The 14,997-nt window shown below is 51.8% G+C and overlaps 1 protein-coding gene across 1 annotated transcript; it reads right to left on the bottom strand.

The window, feature by feature from the left end:
- Positions 1 to 153: 153 nt before the first annotated feature.
- On the bottom strand, positions 154 to 14,919 carry N7517_007755 (AAA family ATPase midasin; the record flags this gene model as incomplete). Its single annotated transcript, XM_056725485.1, has 1 exon — positions 154 to 14,919. The coding sequence occupies one exon, from the start codon at positions 14,917 to 14,919 to the stop codon at positions 154 to 156; it is 14,766 nt and encodes a 4,921-aa protein (XP_056581735.1).
- Positions 14,920 to 14,997: the final 78 nt, after the last annotated feature.

The following is a 14,997-nucleotide window of genomic DNA, read 5'->3' as shown; positions in this document are numbered from 1 at the left end:
GAATTTGAATAAACTAAAAAAATGTACATTCAACTGATATGTATCACATCTATATAAAATCTATCATGATAAAACTAATCAATCCCAAACACCATCGAATGTAACAAAATAACTCCAAATAGACAATTCCAACACCTTTTAATTTTTGGAGTATCAAGACGACACATCCACAACTTCAGCGAACCACTGCTTGAGTGCAGTAGCCAAAACAGAGGGCAACTCTCTCACATCACGAACGACGAGGTAGTAAGGGAAGGGGAAGTCCTCGAGATAACGCTTCATCTTGAGCTTCATCTCACCACCAGAGTTAGGATCGGCCTCGAAGCTAGCCTGGGAGAGGTCAAGGATAGAGCTACCCTTGACAGCATCGACAATAATAAAGACAACCATGATGCGCTCCTCAAGCGCCTGTCTGACAAGACGGCGAATGGTATCATGATCTTCACAGATACCATCGGAGATAATCAACTGAAGCTGCCAGAGATCGGCAGAGCCAGATCCAGGCGAGCGCTTCCAGCGAGCCTCGCGGAACAGAGCGATAGAGTCGGCGATCAACTTGCGCACATTGGTACCAGTTTGCTGGTAGCTGAAGTGCTGGAAGACCTGGGAGCCGGCCTCGGAGGAGAAGGGCTTTCCGAACTCGTGGGCGACGCGAACATGTTCTTCGTTACCGAAGCCGAGGACACAGAGATCACCAGCTTCCAGCATGCTCAGACTCTTCGCAACAAGGGCGAGGGTCTCGAAGGCAAGCTGGCCACTGCCGCTTTCTAGCATAGACTTACTGTCATCGACAGCCAGCATGATCTGGTAGTTGCGCTTCGAGGGGATAGAGCGGCGCATCCAGATCTTGTCGCGCTTGTACTGGGATGCGATGTAGGGAATGATACGCTTGATGTTCAGACGCTTTCCGGTGCGGAAGTCACCGCGGAGCTTGGTGGCCATTGTGGGGGCGAGGATGAGACGGAGTTGTTCGGTGAGCGAGAGGGAGAGATCATTTGTGGCAGACTCGTAGTGCGACCAGAGGCGGCGGGCTTCGTCTTGTGGAGTCAATGGGGGAAGCGAAGAGGAGAGGTGGATGGCTGCGAGTTGCGAGTCGACTTCATCAAGTTCCTCGTCTATCTCTTCGGTACCCTGTGCTCCGTCTGCGCGGTCGTGGGATGATTGCCCGCTAGGAATGAAGGCGCCGGCGGAATCGTCATCGGCGGGAACGGTCTCACGGTCGATTTGCATCTCATCCTCAAGCTGGTTGTCAACGGCATCCTGCTGCTCATCCGACACGTCTGGGAGAACATCGTTCTCACCAGGCTTGATGTCGGACTCGACACCCTTGCTTTGATCGAGGGCTTGGGTTTGGTCGTCGTTCGCTTGTCCAAGGGCCTGGGTGTCTGCGGCATCGTCGTCATCCCTGAGGTGCTCGAAGTCTGCGTCGGCCATATCGGTGTCTTCGGGCATAGCCTGGGAATCCTCCTCCTCTTGGGACGGATTGAGGATCTCCTTTTGTCGTCGATGCCATTGCTCGAGGATATCACCGAGCTTCTTGAATGCCTGCATCTGAGGTTCATCTGGCCCGTGATCTTCGCCGCCAGCAGCGTCTCTGCTGGGCTGGCTCTCCTCGCTATCCTTGGCAGCACCTGTCTGTTGGTCGACATTCGCACTGGGATCAGTCGAGCCGCTCTCCTGCTGAGCGTCACCTGAGGCACCCTTTTCTTCATTTTGGTCTTGCTCGGCTCCGAGACCTCCAGTGACAGCTTCACTAGGAGCGACGTTGTCACCTGCGGCATCATTCTCATCACGCTGTGCGAGGAAATCGTCTTGCTCAGGCTCCTCGGGATCTTCTCCACCAGCTTCCTCTTCCTCCTCCTCTCCGGCTTCGCCTTCGTTGGTTTCCTCCGCATCATCGGCCATTTCTTCATCTTCCGCGCCTGGCTCTTGATCCTCCGGGGCTGCCTCGGCGTCCTCTTCGCCGGCTTGATCATTGGCGTCTTCGACCTTCCCTTCTTCTTCGGGGGCAGGACCGAAATCATCATCAAGATCATCCATCTCGTCGTCGTCCTCGCCATTGTCGTCCTTGCCTTCACCATCATCGAGTTGCATTTCCTCGGGAAGTTCAAGTGTTTCTTCTTCCTTTGCTTGAGGATCGGTGACGTCCATTTCCTCACGGCCAACTGCCTCGCCCTCGTCTTCGGGGGCCTCTTCGTCCTCGGTTTCTTCCTCTTCCTCATCCTCTCCTTCCTTTGCCTTTTCTTCACCCTTTTCACCATCCTTGTCCTCCTTTTTCTCTTCCTGAGCAGCAGCTTGTTGCTCGGCCTCTGATTGGCCCTTTCCTTCTTCGTTCTCAGTATCCTTCTGCTGCTCATCATTACCACCGTCCCAGAGCTTTTCGTCTACAGCACCTGGGTCAAGGTCATCAACGCTTCCTGTCTCTTCGTCGATATCGTCCTCTCCTTCGTCGGCACTATCGTCGTTCTCCTCCTCTTCATCCTTGCGATCCTCAGCATCGCCTTCCAACTCTTCCTGATCCATGTTGACAGCGTCCTTGGAATCATCCATCTCATCATCACCGTCCTCTTTCTTGTTTTCTTGTTGCGCCAACTCAGTAAGATCTTCGTCATCGCCAACATCTTTGCTGATATCTTCCGCGCCTTCGCCTTCACCGAGACCCGTGCCACTTTCCATCTGGCCCTCCTTGCCTTGATCTTGAGATGCTTCGGCAGGACTACAGAAGCCTTCGGAGGCGACCTGTTTGAAGGTCTTGGTCAGGATGTAGGATGTCTTACAGATCTCGCGATGAACTGCGATGAACCGATCAGCCAGATCCCGGCAGATTTGGTAGTATCTGTTGGCGATAGGCAGGATACTGGTGATCAGTGCGGCAGCAATTGAGAGGCCGCCAGCGGAGTCGTCTTGCAGACGGTGCAATTGATCAAGGACCTTCTCCAATGCGGTGGTGATCTCGGTGAGATGAACAGCCTTAATACCGCGAGAGAAGAACTCATCACTCCTCGACAGCAATCCTTCAAATGTGATGGCAGAAGGCACCTCCTTGAGCTTCTGGAGGCCAATGAGCATTTTGTCAATGGCTGTCAGGAGGCTGCTATCGAAGGCTTGGATGGACAGGCTGTTCTCATCGTTGACCTCAGGGTGAGCAGCGATGTTTGTGTTGACCCAAGGTGTGATCTGATCCAGCGCGAAGGACAGATCAGGGCGAGCTTGACTCCATTGCTTCAAGTCAGCAGCCAATTCATCGAGCGATGACTTTGCCTGCTGCGCTATCTCGTAATTTGCGTTAGACGCAATCCGGGTGGGAAGCATGGGAAGGGCTTCGTGCGACTTGCGTAGGCTATCGAAAAATGCCTTCTTGGCGCGGAGCTGTTCCACAATCTTGGATGCATCAATTCCCGAGAACTTGGAATGCACTCCAATGATCATTGCAGCCAGTCCAAGAATAGGAGCCAGCCAAGCCACGATTCTGGCCAGGTTGGCTCGCTCTTCCGACGCAGAAGCACGGTCTTGTGACAGAGAGTTTGAAGCCGCTGTCCAAAGGTTCTGCACCTTGTCAAGCGTAGACTTCAACTTGCCCAAGCCTGTGAGGGCAGGCGAAATGACACCTCTCTGGCGACGGACTGTGAAAACAAGATGCTCAATAGATCCCATGCTTCTGTGAACCTCGACGTTGCTTAGCTCCTCGGAATAGTTGCGAGAGGCCAGGCGGGTCTTGGGCAGGAGATCCAAAAGTCTGTGGAAGTACCAGTCGGCGCTCTGAACTGCAGTTGAGGTTGCAGCACCAGCCTCAAAGGCGGCACTGGTGGCAAGAACCTGCGGAACAGTTTCTTGAGTTTCGATCACACTCGATCCAGCATTACGTTTCACACCCATCTCATATAGTTGCTTGAGGGTCTCAGCATAGAGACGGCGTTTCTGGGACTTGAGGTGCTGGACGTCCTCCTTGTTGTCTTCGTTCAGGACCTTGGGTGTCTTGGACTTGTACTCATTCATGCTTTCAATCACCGAGACAATGAAGCTGTCGAGGTCCTTCGCAATGTCGAACTCGGCTGGAATTGACGAATATAGGTTCATCATGTTGTTGGCTGTTCCATCCGGCTTCTGGAATCTGAGCGCTCGAGTGGACCACAGGCTCTTGTCATTTTGGCAGATGGCCATTGCCTCTGGGAACGTGGCAGTGGGGCGAACTGGCTCTGCTTGGGACATCGAAGTGATCTCCTCGGTGCTTTCCGGAAGGCCTGCTTCAAGGATTGATTGAACTGGTTGGCCAAGGGCCGCGCGGTACTTTCGAACCAGCTTGAATAGCTTAACGTGCGACCTTCTGGCGCTTTCCTTCAAAGCAACAATGTTGACATCTTTCCAACTGGCAAGTTGGATCTGCTCCTTGATATCCTTCTCAAGAGTGGACCGCTTTTCTGTCAGATACTTGTCCACTCCAGGCTGGAAGGGTCCGTAGTGGTGGAGGAAGTTGTCCAGGGCAGAGACAAGCTTCTTGAGGCAGGGATAATCTGTGCTGAAAACTTGAAGTAGTGCTTGGAAGTTGGCAACAAGCTGTAGACGGCGAGCAAATTGGCCGGTAGTTGTAGACTTGAAGAATTGCTCCAGAGTCAATACCAAGTTTTGGGTGTGCTCAGTCATGTCCTGTTCGCCTGCCTCGACCATCATGATGGGAGCACCGATAAGTGCTTCGTAAGCGATAAACCACCAAGCACTCACCTCATCCTCGCATCGCTCTTTCTCGAGATCCAAGAGCTTTGCCCAAGTTGACAGCTCAAGACGGCGCCAGCTAATGAGAATACTTGTAATCTCATCGTAGACAGTAACAGCTGAGTATTCTCTGCTGGCCACGGTCTGCCACTCATGCACGAATGAATGAAGCTTTTCAACCTTGGTCATGAACTTGGCAACAGGTTCAGTGTGTTTGAATTGAAGGATTTCCACGCAGCATTGAATGGTATCAGCGAGGACAACATGTTCAGGCCAGGCGATTTGGATTTGGGCGAAGCGAGCTTGGACAGAAATCGCGAGAGCGACAAGCTTCCTTGCCTCTTCGAGGTTTGAATCAGTGTAGAAGTTGTAATTCTTTTTGTGATTGTCGGTTCCCTCGCCTATGGCATCATCGAGAAGGAGAAGAACTGCAGGAAGATGGTTTTGGGGCGACATCGGCGAGAATGAGGCCTTGTTGTCAGACCAGATCGAGCCCAGAAGATGGCCTGATTGCTTGACAAAGGTAGTCAGTGCAGTTCCACTGCGCTCATTTGAGACGATGTTTGCATGAAGCGAGGCAAGCCGGAGAGCGATGCTCTTGGGGTCGATACGGGCAGCGAAATCGGTCGTTTCTGTGTCTTGAATTGGCTCTTCATCGAAGGTAGGGAAGAGTGCGTGTAGCTCGGCTTCGTTGACTTCTTCTTCCTCTTCCCAAGATCCCTTGAAGCGGTACAATTCTCCCTTTTCAGCTTCCTGTTCCCGATCTTCTTCAAGCTTGGCCTTCCACAGTTGATGGAAATCAGCGAAAACCCGGCGAATGATCTCTCGTCCAGCCTTTGTATCCAGGATTGTGGAATCCGCGTCCTTGGCGGCCCAAAGGGCCGACAGTTCTTGAAGGCGCATTTCGTTTGCATTCTTCAGGGTTCCCGGAGCCTTCTGGTTTTGAGCAAAGACGGGGTGGCGAATTCCTCCCAAGAAGGGTGTTCGCTCGCTCAGAGACTGAATGTCAGGAATATCGCTAGACTCTTCCGGTTGGCTAGAAGCCAGGAATACACCAAGGTCCAAAAGCTGCAAGAAACGAACCACGGGCACTGTAATATCATCATAGGATCTGTAGTGAGTGCTGAGGCGGCTGCTCAATTGTTTGATGTTGTTGCGCAGAAGTTGGATCATATCTCGGGACTGAGGTTCGGTGGAGCGGATCATTTGCTCGGGGTCTCTCTTCAGGACAGAGTTGATCAAGTTGATGAACTCTCCCTGCAAGAGACTCAATTGGGACTGCCGAGGCCGGTTGACCAGTGAAGGAGGCGGGGCGGAACCCAAATCACGAATTTCATTATCCAAAAGCTCAGACCGGAGGTTGGAAACCTGGCTGGTGAAAGTCTTCTCAAAGGCAAGAATTGCTGCAGACTTGGTAGTGAATTCTTGGAGGCGTTGAGAGTGGCGTTTGCGTTGGACAACGAGACCGAGAGAAGGGTCAAATGTCTTGTCGGGCACAAACAGACGTAGAAGAATGACTGCCAGCTGTACCGCCGCCAGTCCAGTAGTTCGGATGCTCTGCTGTTGGTTTGATGGCTGCGTTCGCAGGGACGAAATCAGAGTTGGTAGAGCCTGCTCGGCGAGGGGCTTAAGGAAGTGAGCATTTTGCAAGCTTTGGTCCAGCTCAACCTTAACAGGTGGCTGTTCAACGCAAAGATCACCCTTTTGAATTGCTTGCAGAACCGAGATGAGATGCTCGGCTGAGCGAGGGTCGAAGAACTCCCGGTGACAAGCCACCAGCTCGGCTGTAAGCTTAGCGATAGTACGTCTGAGGTCCATTGACTGATCTGTTGTGATCTGCTGACTGCTCAGGGAAATAGCCTTGGAGAGGGCTTGTTTCTCTGCCTCAAGCATGTCCATCTGTCCCAATTTGGTATTGCCGATAGCTGTCAGCCTCTCCAATAGCGACAGAGAGACGATGCCACCAGTAGCAAGCGCGGACTCGGATTTGCTTGAAGAGCCCGCAAAGAGCGAGATTCTGTGGAGAATATTTGGCACGTCGCTCTGGAAATTCGATGCGTCCAACGGACGAGCTGTACGACCAGCGAGGAGTGGCATGACTGTCTGGATGACTGTATCATTGACAGGGTTCTGGAAGAATGAGGAGATGTCGTGGTACTGGCAAAGAGCTTCGAACTCGTTGGCAAAGTATGGATACTCAGTTGACTCTGAGCGTCGAACTGCATGAGATAGCTCAGCCACGGTTTGTTTGATACCCTGAACAAGTACGTCACCATCAGCGCCATCCAGGAGGATGAATCGCTGGGCCTCAATCAATGAATCGCGTACACGACTCAATTGAGACAGTGGCACGCGGGTTTGCAAAGCCAAAGTTGTGAATTCTAGGACTGTTGACTCCAACTCGGTCAGAGAATCCAACTTATCTTGAGAGATGGGAGTGACATGTCTCCAAGAATCCCAGATTCTTTGCATGCTAAGACCACTTGTCAAAGCCCAGCCTTCCCGGAACCGATCCAGAGCTTGTGACAAAGCGACTTGGAGCGGTTCCAGGAGAGGCGACGAGTCGAGCAATGACCCGCAGATCTTCCGGCCCATCTGAAGATAAACTTGGAATTCTCCTTCATCAACCTGGCTCACCTCTGTAGCTCTGTAGATGTCCCAGCATAGACAGATCACGGCCCGAAGGGCTGCGACTATCACGGGGCCTTGGAGGGAGATCTGATCCAACGACTGGATATAGTCATACAGAGCCTGGCCACAATCAGACAAGAACGAGGCAACAGGTTGCGTCGTGTCCTTCATCAATGCAGGGATCCGCTCAGATGCCAATGACCGCTCCAATCGTGTCATTTGGCTAGGCTTAAGCTCTTTTCCAGAGATGTCGGCTTGAATCAAACCTTCCCTGAGGCGATGAATATCAAGTCTCAACTCCTGGAGATATGCCAAGACAACCAAACTAGACCGGAAATCGCTGGTTCCTGCAATAGCCAGCAGTGGCTCGTTTGTGAGCGGGTGAAGAGGCTGCAACATTCCTTGGATACCAAGGTGAGCTCCTCCAAGCACAATCTCGCCGGTGGCGATCTCAAGCGGCTTCCATTGGTTGTTGTCATGGAACAGAGAGGCATAGCGCTGCAGAACATTGGATGGCTTCTCTTCTCCGTTGGTCTCGGAATTGATAGCCAAACGGTTGCTTGGCGACTGTTGAAGGTAGGCCAGATCCGCTGGTGAAAGATGATCCAAGCACACCTCGAGAGCGTTTTCAAAGGCAGACGACGCCAGGGATATATCCAAGTTCCAGATATGGCGAAGGCGATAGAGGAACGATTCGCAGGTGTAGGATGGGCCTATAGTAGGCTTGATGTCTTGCAGCTCGCTTGGCAGGAAACAGATTTCGGTACAGCGGTTCCTCATGGCACGAGACAGCTCGCCATTGCGGGGATCCATGGTCAAGAAGATTCTGAAGTTGGGATGGGGCGTAATGATCTTGGCAGATCCATCCTCTGTCCGTTGCTCATTCAGAATGAGTGTGCCATTCGGCTCCGTCAAAGAATTCAATCGATCGAGAACGGATGGATTGCACAGGTTGGCGTTGTCAAGAATAACCCAATTTCCTTGTTGGACAGCCTGAGTGAGGACACCTTCTGTCCATTCAAATCCAACCTTCATTTTGTCGGATTGTTGAATAGCATTCAACAACTTCTGGGCTCTCTCGAGGAATTGCTGGTAGGCAGGGTCAGAAGAAGACTGGCAAAGGCTGGAAAGCGAGGGAATGACATTCTCCAGTGAGATGTCTGCAGACTGTAAATGCTCGCAGATGTGGAGTGCAGAAATCACAACATCAGATACATCCCCTGAAGCAAAGCATTGGATGAGCTGGCTTCGCAAGAACATCTCAATATCATGGACAAAGCCTGAAACCTCTCTGCGGTGGTCGATTTGTTCAAATCCACCAATGAGATCCATAGTATCAGTGTCAGCACTCAGCGCTAGCTCGACGAGGTTTGCACCGTTAACCGCTGCCAGCTTTCTGATGAGAGTGGTTTTGCCACATCCAGCAGGTCCGACTAGGATGCTCGGCCAGGAGTTATCAATACATAGAATGAGTGACTCGACAATGTGAAGATCCTTTGGTAGGACCCTCATATTAGGCTCGGCCAAGCGCTGCAGAAGAGGATCACGGGTCAAAATGCCTAGGCCGACCTGCAAGTACTCGGGGGTGAGGTTGTGGAAGTAGCTCTTCAAGCCTGTGTCCGAGTCCGTGAAAACACGGTCATAGATCTGAGAGACCATGTTACGATCCTCTTCGCTTCTGAATCGCTGGCTGATAACGACATCAAGGAAGTGCTTGGTCTGGATCTGCAGGGTTCCTCGGTCGGCAAGTTGAAGCCATCGCTGGATATCACGCAGATTAACTTCCCATGGCCCACCAATGGCTCCCAATCGACGATCTCGCGTGATCGCCTGGTTCAAGAGAGAAATGAAATCGACCAATCTCTCTGTCTGCACAGAGGGACTGCCAGGGAAAAGCCTGGAACAAATAGTTTTCAAGTCATCATCAGTGAAGCTGTCTGCATAGACCACCGTGAATCGGTTAACGAAAGATGCAGGAAGACCCTTTCTGCCACCACCCTGGTGGTGAGGGTTCTGGGCGGCAAAGAGCACGAAATCGGGGTGTCTCTTGAATGTTTGGTCCAGCTCAGCGATGTACACTTGCTGACGATGATCCAGACAAGAGTTGAGACCTTCAAGGACAGATTGTGAGGCCAAGTTCATTTCATCCAGCAGAACCCAGTCACCACGCTGCATGGCTCGTAGGAACGGTGCGTCACGCCAAGTGAATTGCCCGACATCCCCTCCTTCCACTGGAACGTCTGAACCGAACAGATCTGTAAGATCTGTCTGTTCCGAAAGGTTGATTCGAGTGAGAGGTTTGCCAAGAGCTCTGGCTAGGGCCGTCACAAGTGTAGTCTTACCCACACCTGGGCTTCCTTCCATAAGAATAGGCTTCGAGGACTGCAAACCACGAGCAATTCTCACGGAGTTGGCGATTGTGGTTGGGGCATCCATTGTGAATTGAGGATCGGGGTCTGCTGTGCCAGCCGTAGGGAGAGCGAAGGGCCCCACGCGCAGAACGCCAGGTTCCGCAGAGACAGTAGTCGATTCCCAGTAGATCTTGAAAGCATCAACATTGAACAGTTCGCTCAGCTTGTCGAGGCATGACTTGCGGTTACCCTCGAGATTGTTGAGGGAGATAGCAAGCATTGCAGCAGGGTTGGCACCCAAGGTGTCGACGAAAACCATCGCGGCACCTTGTACGATAGCGAATTCAGTGTCTGCGCTTTGACAAGTGTTGACAAAGTCAACCCAGGCAAGAAGGTCACGAATCGAGAGCGACGTGGCAGAGCTGTTCTGGAAGGTTACTTTGAACCACTTGGCGAACTGCAGCATAGCCTTTGCCACGTTCTCCTCCTTCAGGTTCAATCTCTGTGAGAGAATTGGCAGGATATCCTCATCCTCAGACAGCTGAGGCGCCCAGATTTCTGTCATACGATTGCGAAGAGCAGCCGAAAGCTCACGCTTTCCGTAATCACCTCCAGGGTTCATAGTGGATAAGAATTGGAATCCACCATCTGCCACAACCATTGAATCAACGGGGCCCTTCTCGGCGAGAAGAATGGACCTAGCAGGTTCCAGAACACTATTAAGTCTCTCAAGAACGGAGTCATCTGCGAGAGAAATTTCGTCAAGAAGGAAGAATTGACCGGTCTTCATTGCGGTGATCAGGCTTCCGTCGGACCATTCAAACAGGGCATTGCAACGAATAGCGTTCTTCTCAATCTTCTGCAAGAGAAGTTGATCCTTGGCTTGACGCTGCTCCGCAGTCAATGCTGTGAATTCCTGCTTCAATTCATCGAAAGACGCGCCGCTTAGCTGCCCGTGAAGAAGCATCTGAAGGTCATCGACGAGCTGCTTCTCGATTGCGGCCCGGTTTCGGATAGGCCGTTGTGCACCAATCAAGTCGCCGGTTTCCAGATTCACATGAGCGTTGACAATGAACAACTCGCGTCGGAAAGCTTCGGCAACGGCCTGGCATAGCTGGGTTTTACCGCAACCGGTTTCTCCGACAAGGAGGACCGGCTCGTTGTTCTTGAGGGCCTTGGAAACGAGAACAAACAGTCGTCGCATGGCTTTAGTCCACACAATACCGGCTGGAAGCTCGCTCATCTCAGGTGCATTCTTTTCTAGCTCTGCAGAGCTGTACAAAGCATCCTCGTCCAGTTTTACCTTCATCACTTCCTCGATCACGGCCTTAACGGCGGCTTTCTCTTGGGGATTGCGAACACGTTCGCCGAGAAGCATGTAACCGTTGATGGCTAGCTGCTCGCGATCATCGGCATCACGTAGAGCCCATCGGAAAAGATCACGCAGAGTGGCAAAACTGTTCTTTTGCTCGAAGAGTCGATTAGACTGGCGCAGCAAGGACAATTTGCGGTAGACAGCAACAATCCGTGTGCAGAAGGAGGGGGCGATTTGAGAACGTTCCTTCAGAATAAATTCCAGTTCGCTTTCTGGGATATCATCGAAGTGCAACTCGAGGAAACGGTTCCTGAAGGCGCGTGACAGGACCTTTCGGCCACCGTACAGACCAGCCGGATTTTGCGTGGCAAAGAGCATGAAGTTCGGGTGCGGGTGAACAACTTCTTGGGTCTCGGGAATGAAAAGCTCACGGTTGTCGTCGAGGAGTCGGTTAAGGGCTTCAAGAACATCAGAAGGTGCCAGATTCAGCTCATCCAGCACAATCCAATAACCGTTCCGCAGTGCCTCCACCAACACACCCTCTTGATAACGTAGGCTTCCATCGTCCGAGGAGATGTAAGATCCCAAGTACTCTTGCAAATCAGTATGCTCGTGGTTGTTGATTCGTACAAACTTGTTTCCAGAGACCTTTGCCAAGTACTCGATCATACTCGTCTTTCCGGCTGAGGTCGGACCTTGAAGCAGAACGGGGAATCGTCGGGTTGAACTGGCACGGACCAAGTTCTTCAAATTCTTCTCGATGAATGGGGTGATGATGTAGTGAGGTTGCTCCTCCGGAACCATAGGACCGCGGCGCATCCAGTAGTGCTTGAATTGCACATAATCATTACCATCCGTTGGTGGGCGAGGGGTCTGTCCGAGAAGAGACCTGGCGTTCTTCGCGTTGCCGAAGATATGAAGCTCAAGCAGAGGAATCAAAGCTTGTTCGGAGTTCAAGCTCAGCACGGTCAAGAAACTCATACTGAAACCCTCAAACATCGCTCTACGTAGCCCATAGACATGTGCGTGGTCGATGACATAGATCAAAGCACGAACAAGAGTACGGATACTGAAGTGGGGTCGCTGTCCAGCTCCGTCGGTAAGCTTGTTCTCATTACTGAGCTTCTTGGTGATCATGTAAAGCTGTGCGAGGTCTGGCACAGCCCGCTGGTCACTGATTGTCAAGTCGCCGAGGTATTTCTGAATCAAGGCCAATAGATCGTCCAAGTCGCTATCGGGCGAGTGCACATAGAATTCGGTGAACCGGGAACGCAGACCGGGGGGTAGATCTCTCTTTCCGGCATCTGTTGCAGGGTTCATAGCACCGAAGATACGGAATTCCGGATGGCCGAAGACTCTCTCAACGTCGCCGGCCTCGGACAGAAGAACAGAGGGTGTCCCCTCACTACCATGGTGCAGAAGACTGGCAATATTCTCAAGGGTATCAGGGGAAGCCAAGTTCACTTCGTCCAGGAGGACCCATTCGCCGTTTCTCAGAGCTCTCACAATCTTACCTTGGACGAAGGCAAAGGCAAATTTGGCATCACCTTGTGATACCTGAGCCTCGAAATCTCCGAGCTGGGTCGCAAAGCTCTCCCATCTTTGCCGCAAGTGCTGGTATTTGGGAGAATCCAGCTTGCGTTTCTTGGCTGGCTGTTCATCGCCATTCTCAGCTGCGGCATTCGGGGGATTGAACACGCCATTTGCAAGACGAACGGCTTCGTGCCACAAGGTCACCAATCGTACCCAATTGGAAGATGCGGCACTCTTCGATATCGAGGACAAGAACTTCTGGTTCTTTTTGGCCGAGAAGGTCAGTTCAAAGAGCTGGGTGAATTCATCCAGCATTGGGACTGCCATTGTACGGATGCTGACGGGTTTGAAACCACCCAGAAGATCAGTGCTTTCACTCTGTTGCGACAAATTCACTACTGTGAGCTTCTGGCGCATCAAAGATGCAAGATGCTGGATGACTGTGGTCTTTCCGATACCAGTTTCTCCCACAAGTAAAACGGGCTCTGCCATCTGGATTGAGGCAGCCACCTGTTCCATAAGGGTCAATGCCGCTCGAGTGGGAGCAAATCGCGAAGCTGCTGCGGCAAGCTTCAATGCAGATCCACTTGGTACTTTGATCTTGTTGCAGGTTTCTCTACCAAGAACAACGCTGTTGTTCTTGTCAGTATAAGAGGGAGTGCGTTCATTGAGACAGTATTGCGCTCGCTGGGGTGAGATTTGAAGCGATTCGGCCACAACGGCGGCGAGAGTGCTTTGCATTGACTTCTCGGGGAGATATTTGAGGAACACGTCAACAATGTCGAGGAATATTTCATCCTCGGTACCTTCTGAGGTGGGCTCATAGCCAGTCTTCGCACCCATGCGGTGTAAGCGATTGTGCAGACGGCTGCACAACTTGATCAAATCACGGAAACCCGGGGTACGACCTTGGGAGCCCTTGATTGCAAGACTTCCATGGAATGCAGAGCATACTCGTCCGTAAACGTTCATGAGAGTTGGCACACGAGACTCGAGCAACGAGAATTTTTGCAGGATGACATCACGCATCTCATCCACGGGAAGGGACTTGACTTGCACTCTCTCCCAAAGTCTGCTTCCAAGCATTGAAGTGCTTGGTGCAATCTCATCGCCAGCTATGTTGTACGATGACTTCATGGTTGCGATGATTTTGAAGCCCTCGGCACACTTGATTCGCTCCCTCCGACTTGGTATCGTGAGCTCGCCCCTCTCAATGATCGGGAGAATGAGGCCCATTACTTCAGAGGGAGCACGATCAAGATCTTCAATCAACAGCCAGCGGCCTTCGCGTGCAGCCTTGGTCAATACACCGGGCTGCCAAGAGAAAGATCCAGAGGCGGATGAAGTGGCATACATTCCAAGGAGACTCTTTGCATCTGTCTGCTCGTTCAGGTGAAGCGTGACCATAGTTTCAGCTTGGCCCATTGTGGCAGCAATGTCGTTAATCAAAGAGGTTTTCCCAGAGTTGGGCAAACCGACCAACAGGATGGGTTTGTGTCCGAGTAGCGACCCTGCAATCCGGCGCAGGTTCTCAACTGTGGTTGAGGTCTTGACAACAGACGAAGGAGCCGAGGGGGTATCTTTCAACCTGGGAATCAAAACTCCGCAGATCTCTGCGGTCTTGGTTGTGAAAGATTCCCGTGTCCTCTCGATCAACGCTAGAGTGTTAGTTTCCGTTCTGGATGACCTCTCGTTCTCGATAATTCTTCCAAGAGTCTCCCATCGCCGTTCTTCCCACAATCCTAGCACACGGTAATCGATAAGAGTGCCTTCCCACTCTCCTTCTATAGGCTCCGTCCCAGTATTGACGCGGACCATCTTTTCGGTCGCCGCATCCGCGGCGTGCATATATAAGGCAAAGCATCGTACAGCAAGGTATCGTGTCACTCGGTCTTGAGATTGGAAGAGGGACTGAAGTTGAAGCGGTGAAACGATGGGAGAGAAGGTTTCAAGATCAAACGAAAGAAGTCGGAAGAGGGCGAGGAGTAGGAGTCGAATGCTAGGTTGGTCCAACTGTAGCAGTGTTAATTCCTTCGACACGGCCAAGGCCGCCAAAGGTCCAGTCTGTGATGAGGCATATTGACTGGCAAGCGACCGCAGATGCGGCGCAAATGGTAAAATCTGCGCGAATGCCGCTAATACATGAATGTAGTCGGCATGTAAATCCGATTGAAGCCATCGAGCTGCAAGATCGACAAAAATCGGTTCATAGAGTCTGAAAATGCTCTCTGTAAATTCGTTGTTTAATGCGCCAAGCGCAAGAGCGTGGAGGTGTTGAGTCCCCGATGCAGTCCGAATGAAAGTCGAGATTCCACTCGGTAGCTGCTCGAGCAGCTCGGACTCAGTAAGAGTCCTCTCATAGACCGGCCTCCGATCCATGTTTAATCCGGTCGTAAGAGGAACTGTGAAGTTTGAAATAAAAGAGGAAATCCCGCTTCATCGGCTTTCGCTCCAACT

The sequence above is a fragment of the Penicillium concentricum genome, assembly GCF_028827145.1.
Source record: "Penicillium concentricum strain IBT 3081 chromosome Unknown utg000002l_segment0_segment0, whole genome shotgun sequence".
NCBI classification, from domain to species: Eukaryota; Fungi; Ascomycota; class Eurotiomycetes; order Eurotiales; family Aspergillaceae; genus Penicillium; species Penicillium concentricum.
The sequence above is the reverse complement of the archived record's forward strand: the minus strand, read 5'-3'. Positions and strand labels throughout refer to the sequence as shown.